General features: G+C 31.6%; 1 protein-coding gene and 1 long non-coding RNA gene across 8 annotated transcripts in view; one reads left to right on the plus strand and one right to left on the minus strand.

The window, feature by feature from the left end:
• The window catches only part of LOC116423171, a 43,853-nt gene extending 38,428 nt beyond the window's left edge, over window positions 1–5,425 (minus strand). Inside the window, exons 1-2 of the long non-coding RNA XR_004233662.1 lie at window positions 5,259–5,425; window positions 4,902–4,985 (exon numbers count right to left, since the gene is read on the minus strand). This is a non-coding gene — a long non-coding RNA (uncharacterized LOC116423171). The remainder of the gene's footprint in view (window positions 1–4,901; window positions 4,986–5,258) is intronic.
• Window positions 1–15,066, plus strand: part of LCA5 (lebercilin LCA5) — a 77,436-nt gene that overhangs the window by 18,563 nt on the left and 43,807 nt on the right. For all 7 annotated transcript variants that reach the window (XR_004233657.1, XR_004233656.1, XR_004233661.1 and 4 more), the window contains 4 exons: window positions 6,253–6,776; window positions 12,085–12,222; window positions 12,993–13,089; window positions 14,313–14,452. Coding sequence is in view for 1 of the 7 variants with exons in the window: in XM_031964597.1 (XP_031820457.1) it covers window positions 6,253–6,776; window positions 12,085–12,222; window positions 12,993–13,089; window positions 14,313–14,452 (899 nt within the window). In the remaining 6 variants the exon portion in view is untranslated. The remainder of the gene's footprint in view (window positions 1–6,252; window positions 6,777–12,084; window positions 12,223–12,992; window positions 13,090–14,312; window positions 14,453–15,066) is intronic.

Below are 15,066 nucleotides of genomic sequence, written 5' to 3' on the forward strand. Positions count from 1 at the left end.
TATTTTAAGACATCTAACAAATAAGCTATCACTTCCAGTGTTCCCAATTATAAAACATTGATAGGATCATCACATCCTTATATTAAGCAAGCTATTTGTGTGGTCGTTCAATTTGGAAGAAAAATTATCTGGAAAAAATAAATTTTAAAAAAATTAACCATATGTTATTTGGTAGCATTTCTAATAGTCATTTAAGGTCCATGGTGACACAAGGACTGTTTTTTTATCCTTTTGTGTGTGTGTTCCCAATACTTAGCACAGAGCCTGGCATGTAATAAGCACTTATGCTAACTAACTGACAAAAATAACAAGATTATGCCAAGTTTTCTTTAAATGTAGGATTCCACTGTATTTAAAAAAAAAACAAACTCTGAAAACACATGTAGCAGAATTACAACTAAATTTTGGACAGTAGTTACCGCATATGTTCTAACACCTCTGATAATAAATAATTCAACTTCATGAGTTACATGTAACTACAGTGAGTTGGTTTTAGGGAATACAAAGATAAAAATATAGTAAACATGTTGCTTAAATATTTGAGTTGAAAACAACACATTTGATGTCTGACATTTGAATAGTAAATTTAAAACTGTAATAGAAAAAAATTTGAAATTAGCTCTGATAGTGAAAGATTGTGATGAATTTTTTTGTAATAGATTAAAAGTAGGAGAACATTGAATTGATTAGGTTACTTGTAAACCAGATACTTAAGCATCTATCTGATGATACGAATGTCCGTGATTCAAAGTTTTACTAAATAAAAATAATTTCTATATTTTCATTCATGGATTTTTTGTTGCTCATGTCAGCCAAGTACCAGTAATTCATTAATATATCACAGTTGCAGTATTAAAAGGTAAGAACATTTAATTTCTGCATCTTGGCACTTCAATTTGGAGGAAAAAAAATGACTGAAAGAATCCCAAGTAGATTAGGGAACTTGATTTGTTTTCAAATGTCTGAAGGGTTTTCATCACACTTATTTCTTTTGGGTCATAGGGGGAAATTAGGCCAGTGGTAAAAACTAGGAACACAAAGTTTGATTTAATATTAAAAACTACCTTACCCAATAGAGCATTTCTAAAACAAAATGGGCTGCTTTGAAAAATTTCTGAGTGAGATTAGGTATTTTTTGTAAAGGGAATTGTAATAGATGATTTCTAAATCTTATTCCAATTTGGTGATCCTATGATTCTTTGAACTTCAAAGTTGAACTTGATGAACTTTTATGCATGGAAAGTCTTTATTTGAAGTCAGACATTTCTTTGATTTCCTCCCATGAAGCATTGGGTACTGCCCTAATTAAAAAGCAGAATTTGTGGTTTTAATACTCTATTTTTTTGTTGAAACCATTCCAGTGTCTTTGACTAGAAAACCCCAAAAGGATCCAGAAAGAGTCAGACGTAACTGAAACGATTGAACAACAAAAAATTGCTGAGAAAATCATTCATATTATCTTTAACTTCAGAGATATTCTTTATTTTCTGACTTGTGCTTTGGCTTATACTATTTAGAAACTTAAATTAAATTAATTTAAATTTAATTTAATTTAAAATAAATAACAGAACTAACTTCATTTGGAATTGTCAAGTATTAATAGTAAGTTAATTTCTGTTGCTTTAAATGCAATCACTGGAATTAGCTGAATTAAGGAAAGAATATTGTAATATAAGATTGTTTAAATTCTTTCTTTTCTATATTTGTTGTTATTTAGCTGGTTTCATTGTGTCCAATTCTTCATGACCTCTTTTTGAGTTTTTTAAGGCAAAGACATTAAGGTGGTTTGCCATTTCCTTTCCCAGCTCACTTAATAGTTGAAAAAACTGAGACAAGCAAGGGTTTTTAAGCAAATGGCCCTATATAATATATCTAGTAAGTATCTAGGGGCAGATTTGAACTCTGTGTTACTGACTTCAGACCCAACACTCTATCCACGTAGCTACCCCTAATTCTTTTTCTTAACATTCAACATCACTGACTTTGAATAAAAGCCTATTTCTCCTCACAAAAATGAATAAAAGCCTATTTTAATATTTTTGAAAATAGAATTTCAAGAAAAGTCATCAGCATTAAACATTCCTCTTGGTTATTTGTCCAAAAATGTCAACACTGAACAGTAGTTCAGAGAACTTATAAATAGTTCAGAGAATAATAGCGAAATACTGATCTTTATTTCATCTGACATGCTAGAATACAATATGAGCTTAAGGGAATGTACTCCTCCTTGTCCCTCAATCCAGCCATTTAGGCACATGCAGCCACATAATATGTATGTACATATACATTTAAGATATATCATAGCCATTCTGCCTTCTCTTTCCATCATAAATAACATTTATCTCCTATTTCATTACTTAAAATTTAGTAAATTATATATAAGAAAACCCAGAATGTTTCCCATAATAAGAACATCTTCAGGTTGAACCAAAGCATCCTCTCCCTATTTCTCTGAGGAAAAATGAATTTCAAGCAAAGGGTAGTTTTAATAAAGATTTTAAAAAATCAATTCATTTGTTTAAAAGGTGTGTGTATATCTATAGCTATATATAAAAATATATACAGTCTCATATTTACATACTTATAAGAGGGGAAAGGTTTGAAGATTTTTCTTTTTGGTACTCAATTTTACCTAACCAAAATAATTGGAAATAAAAATGTGATGCCCAGTTTTTATCCTCTGATTAGTACTATTTAGTAAAATTACTTCAAAACCTTACCTTCTGTTTGGACAATTCAGAATATGTATGTATATATGTCAATACTTGTGGTTTCTCAACCAAGAAGAAAGGAGCATATGGGAAATCCACATATTTCTAAGAGTTGAACATTTCCTTTATGATCACATCACTAGATGCTAATTAATTGATTATGCATTCTAATAATTGCTAGTATGTAGTGCTAGCAAATAGTATTTTGCACATATTATCTTTTTTTTTTTTTTAATTTAATAGCCTTTTATTTACAGGATATATGCATGGGTAACTTTACAGCATTAACAATTGCCAAACCTCTTGTTCCCAATTTTTTACCTCTTACCCCCCCCCACCCCCTCCCCTAGATGGCAGGATGATCAGTAGATATTAAATATATTAAAATATAAATTAGATACACAATAAGTATACATGACCAAAACGTTATTTTGCTGTACAAAAAGAATCAGACTGAAATATTGTACAATTAGCTTGTGAAGGAAATTAAAAATGCAGGTGTTGCACATATTATCTCATTTGATTTCTCTTATTTAATCTTCACAATAACTCTCTAAGGCAGGCACCCCTGATGTTCCCATTTTACAGATGAGAAGATTGAGGCCAGGAGAGGTTAAGTTCCTTGACCAGGATCACATAGCTAATTAGTATCTGTGTCAGGGTTTGAATTCGGACCTTTCTGGTTCTGAGCACAAGGCTTTAGTCTTGACCCCACAGGATCAACTAATCTCAGGCTGTGAAATGGTGAATCCTATGGTCCCTTTCAGTCAATAGATTTATCTCCAACACAACCATGCTTCTTTTATCACTTTTATCACACACTATTCACTTAGCATCTTCTTTCACTGTGCTGAGTTTCTAATCCCCTCCCTTCTGCATCTTTCATCAACTCTACAGTGAAGGTTCAATTCAATAATAACCCTAGCCCCTATAGCAGCAAATACCACTGAAAAATTACACTGACTCCTCAATGCCTTCCAACCCCTGGGCTTATACACTCCCAGTTTATACACTTACTGGCTTCCAAGTGTCCCTTTGGAGTAGGGCTCTGGAGCAGTTAGGCTTATCTTTCTTTGCCCTGTCCCTTTTCATTTTGAGTGGGACAATGGGTCACATGGGATGAGCACATATGGATAGGTTGCAGTGTGCCTCAAGGATCTTATACGTTATCTTTACCTCCAAATCCAGATTTCTTTTGAACTTTTTTTTCTGTGAAGGGCCCTGAAATCCTTATCACACAGCAACCTCAGTTTCATCCTTAGCCTCTCACTTGCACTCACTTCACATATATAATCATGTGACATATCTACATCTCTACCTTTTGCCTGCTTTTCTCAACTAACAAAATTATCCATTAGTTAAAACCTGATCACTTCTGGTGTAGTCTGGCAGCCTCCTAATTGGTCTTCCTTCCTTTGGCAGACAAAAGCCTGCCAAAATCCATCCTCCAATGTGATTTTTCAAAAACACAGGTCTGGCCATATATGTTTATTCCCTTATTCAGTAAGCTCTGGTGGTTCATTCTTTATTCCACAGTCAAATATTTCATCTTTCTCTTATCCTTTAAAATTTTTTTTGGTATGTTTTATATAATGTATATAAATATATACAACAGTGCTGTGCATGAAAATTTTTCCCTGATAAGAAGGGTCTAAACCCTCCTCTGACCTTCCACATACATTTAGTATAAATTATTTAAAAGAAACTAAGCTTTGGTATTTTTCTTAGGGTTTTTTCCCTTTAATTTCTATTTTACAGACTGCCTTTGTTTATAAAAGAGAAGAGATACCAAGAGAGCTAGAAAAAATGGTCCAGTAACTTTAAATAAATCAATTTTTCTTGTGTATTGTCTCTAGTTGAATTATCAGTTTATTAAGGAAAATAAACTTTGTTTTTTCAGATTTCTTGGTATATAGTTTTATTTAGTTTGAGTATCAGATCTGAGATTTTATTAGAAGGGACCACCTAATGGGAAACTCCCTTTACCACAGCAGAATTGTACCCACCTTCTTTGCTGTTTAAAGAGAATCTTACAGAGTTGCCAGGGGGAATTGAGATTCAGTGACTTGCACAGAATTTCAACAGCCAGTTTACCATGTTTTCCTGATTTTAAAGTTTATTCTCCATTTGATCTTAGTATCTTTCAGGTATATGTCAATAAATGGATTGTACTAAAATTTTAAATCTTACCCACATAAATATTCTTGTCACATTCTGTCTCTGTCTCTTCATGGCTATACTGAAGTAATCATCTGGGCTATAATTTTCCATAATCTGAAACAGTAATAAATGTATCCCTGCTTTATTTTCTTTTATTTTTGGGTATATGGATATAATTGTTTTAAAAATGAAAGAGAAGTTACTTGGTTTTTTGCTTTGTTAGTTATTTCTATCATTGGTTCCATTTACATTAACACATAAACAGAATTGGAACCTAGATTCAGTTTTAGACTTTTCAAAAAAGTTTTATTAAAATAATTTTTTAAAATCAGTATTATGTAGTCTTACATAATTTAACTCCTATCATTTTACTTTGCCCCTACTTACGTGTTTAAATTGTATCTGATTCCAGGTTTGTGATGTAGTGATTGATCCCAGGTGACCCAGGGAAGTAGGAGAGGTTTGCTTTTTCAGTTTTTTCTAATGGTCTGGAGCTTAGAGTGTGTTTCCCTTTGGAAAACACTCAGATCACCTTGGAGATGATTCTAAACCATAGCAGTCTTACACATGCCTCTTAAAGAGATAGATACATCACAGAATGAGGCCTGAGATTTTTTATTTAATTGGTATTAATTCAAATATCTTGGTTCTATCTTGCTATGGTTGACCTGATGATTTTTGTCAGCATTATATAGATCCATTAGGATATGCTGTGATTAAAGTATATTTAAACTTTGTTTAAATGTGGGCATTTTGGTTGGCTAGCTTGTGACAGGGTAGAATAGATAGGTGGATAAATGGATGTCTTTGGCTTGGATTTGCAGCAAGGAAACCTTAAGAAAAACCATTCAGTTTTGAATCATTGATGAATGATGTGCTTTTTTGAGTATCTGTTTAGGAAAAATAGTTACTAATTCATACAGAATTATAAAAAATAAAATTTTCTCTGATGGCTTCTGTGTTTTTTTTTTTCCTTAATTTTTCTGGTAGAAGTGAGATGTATAAAACACAGATATTTGGTTCTTATCTTATAATTAAATTACAAGCTGGTTAAATCTAGAGCTATTTCTCTTTGCTAGAATAATAATAAGTAAAATAATAGTTCTCTTAGAAAATTTTAAAATACTAATTACACATTTGTGTTTAAGAATGAATTATTGATTTTAAATTTGAATACCATTTTTAGTGCATCATTATGTAATTGTAGCCAAAGAAAAAGAAAGCAAGCCTTGTTTAAAGGAAAGAAATCTACATCTGTCTATGCTAAAATATGAAATTTAGTTCATCCTTCCCAGAGAAAAAAGTTTTAGAAGTATATAGTTTATGTGTGATACTGTTTTCTATAAAAGTATATACTTATATAACTATTTTTTTCTTTTAGCCCCTAGAAGAACAATCTCCAAGTTTCCACCAAACAGAAGAGGATTCCGAATGGGATGTCGCCGCATTGGTAGGGAGCCTTCTCAGAAAGAGATTGATGTTCTCACCAAACGGGTTCTTTCTGCGAGACTGCTGAAAATCAATGAGCTACAAAATGAAGTGACTGAACTCCAAGTCAAATTAGATGAGCTGCTAAAAGAAAACAAGGCTTTGAAAAGGCTTCAGCACAGACAGGAGAAAGCCCTGAATAAATTTGAAGATACAGAAAATGAAATCTCACAACTTATACTCAGACATAACAATGAGATTAAAGCACTAAAAGAGCGCTTAAAAAAATCTCAAGAGAAAGAACGGGCAACTGATAAAAAGGTGAAAGACACAGAGTCTGAACTTTATAAGACAAAAACTTCTTTAAAGCAACTGAAAAGACTCTCTGAAGCTAAGCATCTACCTGAACGAGAAGATCTAGCAAAGAAACTAGTCTTAGCAGAGAACAAATTAGATGATACTGAGAAAAAAATTAAGGTGATTTTTAAAGAACCTCTTCTAATGATATTGTATTGTCTTGTATTGCTCTCTCATTAGGACTTTAATAATGTGCTCTGTTTAAAACCAGTTTCTGTTTTACTGAAATCCCTTGATAAATGAAACCATTTTTAGTAGTTTTGTAAATCTTAGGTAAACATAAGGGAAATGTGAAGAATTAAATTGTCAAAAATGTTAATAGTAGATCAGTTGTTAGAAGTAAATTACTTTTTGTTTCTGTTAAGCTATTCTTGGAATATATTTCACCTTTTTTTGTGGTTTATTAATTTACTGTGAAAGTAGTCATCTTTCATGCATTTAGTTCTTGGTCTTTTAAGGAAGAAAGTGCCACAGGAAAAACCTTTGAGTAAATGAAGTGGATTAGTGGCTAAAGTACTGTATCTGCAATCAGGAAAACTGAGTTCCTGCACTTATTAAATTAAGCTATGTGACCCTGTGCAAGTCACATAACTTAACCATTTGTTTACTCCTCTATAAAATAGAGATAATAATAGTATCTCCCTCCTATGATTATTGTGAAGATAAAATGAAATAGTATTTGTAAAATGCTTTGAAAACATTATAGCACTATTATAGAAATGCTTGTTATTATCACTCTTATGAATGTTTAAATTAGTTTCTTTAAATAGAACATAAAATAGAATTTATATAATATTATAATAGGAAAAGCTATGCTAAGATTTTTAGCACATAAAAACAGCACTTTACTAAAAGATACTCTAATAACCTGAAGGAATTAATGTCCCTTCAATAGAACATCACACAGTATTTACTTATTGTGATTAAGCTTGAAAGACAGCCTGACAAACTGGAAATTCCCAACACCTTACTCCCCTGGAGAGAGAAGATCTGAGTTCAAAACCTGCCTCACATATACTGACACACTGACTCTGGTGAGTCATTAATTTCTCTGGACCACGAGTAATCCTAGAACTATAAAATGCAGAACAGATACTGATCTGGATTGGTAGAGGGAATTTACACATTCTAATCTCATGGCTTAGGTCTGGTCCCCCTCGCCCCCACTACTCCCCCCCCCCAAAAAAAAAAAAAAAGAAAAAGTGATTAGGTCTGTTACTTTCCAGTAATGAAAGCTGTGTCAGCTGAACAAGAAAATTTTCAGCTCTGGTTTACTACTCCAGCAAAGGGCATCTTTCTTGTCAGGCTGAAAGAACAGCATTCAATGCTCTAATAACAGTTCCCATACTTTTTGCCTTTCTAAGGTAAAATTGTTAGAGATCAGGTAGCATAATAAGTTACCTTTCCTACAAATTCTTATATTTTTCAGATTTTTAAAATTTTTCCAAATTCCAAAATTTATAAAAGGAGGAGGAGATTTCATTTTCTTTTCAGTTGGAGGGGAATGACAGTAAGCAATAGCAAATTCTATTTGGCTTTAGTTAAGCTCATTTAATGAAAAATGTTGTATATTCGGGATAGTATTATTAACTCAGTAACACTTTTTCATGTTGTATTAACCTCTTAGGGTTTTCATAAATAACTGAATTATTTATGAAATAAATAAACATAGCACAAGATTATTATTTTTTTTGTATGTGGGGGGAAAGGGAGTTGACCTTTCTCTCTGTCCCTAGTGCTTTTAGCACTATGCCTGGCATATAGTAGGTACTCAATAAATTAATAATGTCCCAAAGCTTAGTAAACAACTAGTTACTGTGGTCTAGAATATGTGTAAAATAAGGAAATACATTTCTTGTAAATGGTATATGACAATCTGCTAATGTGAATTTCATTTGGAAGCCATAATTACCAGGCCATCTATATAAACTTAAAAAGCAACTATATTAAAAAAAAAAAAAATCAAACTCTGAGAACTCTCCAGATTGTATTAAGAAGTATTTTCATCTATTAATGTTCTGTTGTTCTTCCTGTGAAAAAACTACCAAATTATCAAGAAAAACAACAGAAAATGAACAACAGGTTCTGATAGGGTTGTACAAAAAAACTATTATGATCTTATTAATTTAAACCCTGAAAGTCAACTGAAGAATGCTGAATTTGGAAGGAGAGTATCTGGATTCATATCCTGATTCTTTTATTTACTATGTGACCATTAACCAAGTTAACTCTCAGTTTCTTTATTTCTAAAATGAAAAAGTTGAACTAAATCTTTCCTAGGGTCCCTTTCAGATCCTAAGCAAATTAACAAAGTAAACCGTAGATGTTTTATGGTGATTTTTAAAAATAATCATTTACATTGCTTAAAAGACTAGAGTTGTCAAACCCAGATATTCATTTATTTGGAAACTAGTGATTAAGCAATTTTAAATACTTTTAAACTATGAGAGTTTCTAAGGACTATTAAATAGTACTTTACTAATCTAGTTTTAATAATTGTAGGTGCTTAAAAGTAATTAAGCTGAAATCCTTTTTTTTAACTTTTAAAAACATTTTTTATTTAGTTCACACATAATTGTGTACAGATAAAAAATATAAAATTGCACTACAGGTAAACTTTAGAAGAAAATAAGGAACCTGATGATAAATGTACAGAGTATTATGGTAGTCATTTTTTTTTCTATTACCTCAGTAATAGAACTTTAGATACCACATTTTATCACATTTTTACTTTTTCTTTTCTTTGTTTTGCCAAGACAATTGGGATTAAGTGACTTGCCCAGGATCACACAGCCAGCAAGTATTAAGTATGAGGCCAGATTTGAACTCAGGTCTTCCTGACTTCAAGGCTGGTGCTTGCTGTATGCACTGCATCAAGTAGCTGCCCCGTCACATATTTAGAAAGAGATATTAGGTCTTTTTTTGACATCAATTATGGTATTAGAGGGTCTTTGATTTTTTTGTGTGTGTCATGGACTCTTTTGGCAGTCTAGGTAAGTCCAGATATCTCTTTCTTAAAAATAAAATTTTTGAATGCATAAAACAAAATACACAGAATTACAAAGGAAAACAATAACATAAAATACAGTTACAGTAATGTAATACAGGTTCACAGACCCCAGGTTAAGAACTCAAATCCTTTTAAGATATTTTGAAACTGATGATTTTTACTAATTGAAATTGATCTTCCTCTCAATCTTTTTGAGTAAGATGGATTTGAAACGCATGTATGTGAAAAGCTTATTTTTAAAATGGCAGTAATATCCTAAAATTTGGTTTTCACAAATGTTTTAGTGGGAAAAATATAGCCAAAGGTAAAAATGAACTGCAAACAAATTAAAATGTGACATTTATAATAGCACAATTTAAGCATTTCAGTTTAGAATTTTGTTTCTAATTTTTGAAATATTTTATAATTTGAGTATTTGAGTTATTATTTCCTTGTCATTTAAAAATCCACTCAGTCTTAATAAAACTGCATTTGTTCTTATTGGTGGCATGTTTTAAAAGTGATTCTATCTAACAATAGAATAATTTTATAAAATTATCCTTCAGACAAATTTAATCATCAGTTGTTTGTTACTTAAATATCACTTTGTACCAGGGCTTAAAGTAAAAATCCTTTTTAATTAAATCCTGGAATTTTAAGACTAAAAGAGGAAGACTATTCATGTTTTTAAAAGCAGGACTTGAGAACACCAATAAAACCTAATGATTTAACAGAACAAGAAGTTTGAGGCTTGACTTACTTAATAGGAGAGTGAGTTAGTGGCACAATTGGGACTAGAAGGAACCTAGATCACCTGATTCATAATGTAATGCTGGGCTTTTGTAATAGTGCCCCAACTAAGGTCAATAAAAAATTATTTTTGTCAAAATCATTCAAAAGTAAGTTGGTTTTAAATTGCATGCTTTCTAAATTAAAAAAATTGAAGATTACATTAAGATGAAATATGAAAATCTGTATAGGTCATTTGGAATTCAGAATATTTTGTTCTTTTCTTTTTCCCCCTAACACCTACTGACTGCCTAATCTTAGAAGTCATTTCATCCAATCATCAATTTAAAAATTGATGAAGAAACTCTGGTGATAATCTGGTCCAGTGCTCTTAATTTATAGATCAGGAAACTGAGGCTTAGCTAGAATTCTAATGGAGAATCTCACTCTTAACTCTAGGTTTTTTTATGGGGGGGGAAGGGGATTGTTTTTTTTTATATTTTATTTTACAGGTATCTTTTTGAGTCTTAATTTTCTTTTGTCTTGATAATGGAGATTATCAGAGTCAAGATTGTTCGTGGGATGAGTGTGTGGCCTTCAGTGAGCAATAAAGAAAGTACTTATAGAAGCATAAATGACATAGCTTGTTTTATAAGTAATTGCTTTCAAAGTACTTGAAAAATTCTCAAATTAGTAGTTAATGATGCCTTTTGCAATTGTTTAAACTGAAAAGAAGCTTTTTGCTCTTCAGCTTAGTTTATGTCCAAATTATCCTAAAATTTAAAGATAGTTTATAGGAAATATATCTTGCTGCAATCTAGATATTAATTTTTTTATCTGTTATATGCAATCATATATAATGATTTTTCTTGTAATCTAGAAGAGTGAAGGCAAGCAAATCTTCCTGATTTAGATACTGTATAAAATCTTTCCACTTAAACTTCCACCTTGTGTGCTTTCATGATATAATTTCCTATTTCTTTGACTCCTTCCCTGAATATCCCTTTCTTTGCCAGTTTTACTTCTTTCTCTTTCTCTCTGGATCTAATACTGAGTCTCCTTCCATTGCTTTGTCTCCTTAAAAAAAAAAATGGAAGTTCTGATCAGGAAGTTTACTCACTTAAGGAAAAATGGAAATTAGGAAGAATGTGAATGTTAACTATATTTCTAATTTTTTTTAACAGAAAGGCAACTTATTTTGTTGATATTTTAAACCAGTTTAGAAGATATGAATCAATTCTTTTCTATTATTTTAATTATGCATTATTTAATACTGTTATTTTAGTTACTCTGGGTACATTTTGAATGCAAAGTATTATTGTCGTGCTTGGTTTTGTTTGGGTTTTTTTTGGTCTTCAAAATAGCTTCAGCAAAATGTTTTTCTTCCCTACCTCCCAAATTTTTACTAGCCCACAAAACTTTTATCAATGTTAGTCTTTCCTATTATTCCAACAATATAAATTTCAGGCTGATAACATGTTTGCACATAAATTCTTAAAGAAAAAGAAAATAGACAAAACTGATTCAATCTGGATAGCTCCTCCCTGATCTCTTTTAGAACCACAACCTGTAGACACAAGATGATTTGTATAGGTAGACAAGCAACAGATATAATATGCCACTTTAAGGTGATGTTAAAAATAGTAATTCACTAAGAGATTCCTTTTGAAATAAACTGTTCTTTTTCTCATCTGTTTACACATATTACAGGAGCTGTCAAAAAATCTTGAACTGAATGCTAGCAGTTACCAACGACAGCTACATGCTGAAAAGAAAAGGGCACATGATGTGCAGGATGAAAATAAAATTCTCCAAAGGGAACTACAAACATTATATCAAAAACTGAGGGTGAGCATAAAAAAGTTAAACTGCAGTAATTTTTAAAAATATATTATTACTTTAGAACTGCTTGACTTTTTAGTAGTAATTGCTATATTTTCATTTGGAAAAAGCTGTACTTTGTATGTTATGTGACATTTTAGGATATATATGTATGTTCATTATTTTTGGCTCTTGAGAGTAAAAATTCTCATAATATAATGCTTGTAATGCACTCATAATAGTAAATTGTTAAATACCCTGTTACACTATGCTACTATAATCAACTTTAAGAAAATTTAGAAGATATTAAAAATAAAATACCTAGTCTGTTTTTAACAGTTTCATAGATGTGTTAGATTCTTATGAATAATGTACCATTCCTATACAGAATTTTTTTTTTTGCTAGAGAATTGTTGCAAATATCATTTTGACTGCTGAGTTACTATTATATTAGACAGATATTATGAATCAAAACTATTTCCTCTAAGCTCAATATTTGGTTCTCTTACAGAACTATTTATTTAAATTTGGGAAGAGCTGCTTGTTTATTTACTCCAGTGTCATAAGCTCATGGGGCAAGGAAAAAAAATTGGGGGATGTTGGAAGTCCTGAGATCTATAATGGGGAGGAGGAGGAAGGTGAAGGAAGAAATATTCTCTTCTTTCATTTCTTTGAATATTCACTTGTATTGAGTATTGTGAGCCTAAGTAAACCAAATGCCAGACTAGAAAGAATTTATTATGAACAACTGATAGCGTTTTCAAAACCTCACCTGATTGTGCTGGCTTTATTTTCAGGAAAAAGAGAGAGAACTGGATGTAAAAAATATATATTCTAACCGCATATTGAAGAGAACTCCTAAGAAAGACAAAGATGCTTCTCCAAGAAAAAATGGTACAGTTAATATTATTAATTATGTATTGATAGTACTAGACAGGGCATGAGAGTAAATCTTAATTCCAAAGTGAATACAAAGCCATGTCAAAACCTTAAAGTTCAACTTAAAAAGAAGAAACTCTGACTTAAGTATTGTAAAACCAGAAGGAAGGCCCCTAACTTCTCTGCAAATCAATTTATCTAATTTTAAAATGTGGTTAAGATGTCTGTCCTACCTACATCACAGGATTGTATCAAAGGAGATAATATATGTGAAAGTCCTTGGAAATTTTGAAATTCTATTCAAATATAAGGTTGAACTCTTGCTGCTATTAGTAAAGTCCTAAATTCTGTGTTATAATATATATATATATATACTCTTCCTATATTTTGGAGGCTTATTAACTTTTCTCTCTGTTTTTCACAAAAATTCATCAAAGTGAACTTACATACCTTATTTTCAAAAATTTTAATATTTTCCCCTCTCAACACTGAAAATTGAAAAGCATAAAATATGAATTGAATTAATCACTTCACAATTCCCAACACCCCCTTTTCCCTGCCCCCTGCTCCCAAGCATACCTTCCAAAAAGCCTTTGGGGGCTGAATATCTAATGGAATTGCCTATCTTTACAGAATTCTGAGTAATAGTTTCATACATCACCAAATTATTTCACAAAACCCTGGTGTTCTGTGTGATGTCAATAAGAGTTCCATGAAATGGGGTGGGGGAAGGGATAATAATGTTATTCTTATTAATGCAATTTAATATTTTGTATGTATCAAAAATACTGGTTTAAAAATATGAAAAAATGTTATTTTTTTTCCATTATAATGTTTCCTCATGCTCAACTTTTCTATTTATCCCAATGATAATTTTAAATTCTAGACATTGGTTTATCAATATATTTCAAGCAACAGTAGAATGGATAAAAAGTCATCTTCAAAGTGAGGAAGATTAGAGCCCACATCCTGAATCTGACATATCTATCAGTCTGTTAATGTTGGGAAGCCTAATGCCTTAGGCACTGATCTCTTATGGTTATGTATTGCAGAAGAGTATTTGGTGTCCACAGTGTGGTGCAGAGTAGAGGGAGGTATTTACTCACTGGTGATTCTCTATATTGATGAAATCACATATCTAGGCCCAAGTCTAAGGCCCAGTCTAAGCCCCATAGTATTTTCATGGGTACATTACCTGGGGAATACCAACTTTAACAGAGTTTAATTTTTTTTTTTAGCATCTTTCAGCCATCGTGTTAAAAGACCACATAGGACAAAAGGAGTTCAAACCATTGAATATTTCAAAGACAACCTATCATCACTACCTTTTGTTTCTCAAGACACACCCAGACCAGAAGAAGAGGAATTTCTTAGTCTGGTGAGTTTAACAGTTCTAGAATCAAACTTTAGTCCCTACTCTTTCCTAAAAATAAAGACTATGTTAAATTTCATGAAATGTAAAAAACAGTGTCAGTATTACTTCTGGCTTTCTAGCCCTAAATAGGGATTAGGCTCTATTTTCCTCTTTAAAATTTTAACTGCATTTTTGTAGTCTAACCATAGTCTCTCTACTTCAGATAATGTAGCTCTGAACCAGTTTTAAAAATCCATACTACTTTTCTTATTCCCTCTAGTGATTACAGAAAGTGCTTTGTAAAATTAAACTGCAATCCTTATTTTTTTGTGCAACTAATTTTTGGATGACTTACATAGTTTGGGGGGGGGGGGAATCACTAAATTTGAAATTAGGAAACTTAAATTCAGAGCTTTACCTTGGCTTTTTCTTAAATTAGCTGCATGACACTAGACAAATCACTAAATCTCTCTGAGCCACAAGGTAATACTTCTGACTTAGACACCTGGGTTTAAAGAATGTGATCAGTGTTTACTAACTGCATGAGCAATGGGCAAATCATTTCAGTTTCTGAGTTTCAGTTTAACTTATTTGAAAAATGATAAAAGCATTACATATAATACCTCTCACCCCAAATT

The sequence above is a fragment of the Sarcophilus harrisii genome, chromosome 4 (assembly GCF_902635505.1).
Source record: "Sarcophilus harrisii chromosome 4, mSarHar1.11, whole genome shotgun sequence".
Lineage (NCBI taxonomy): Eukaryota > Metazoa > Chordata > Mammalia > Dasyuromorphia > Dasyuridae > Sarcophilus > Sarcophilus harrisii.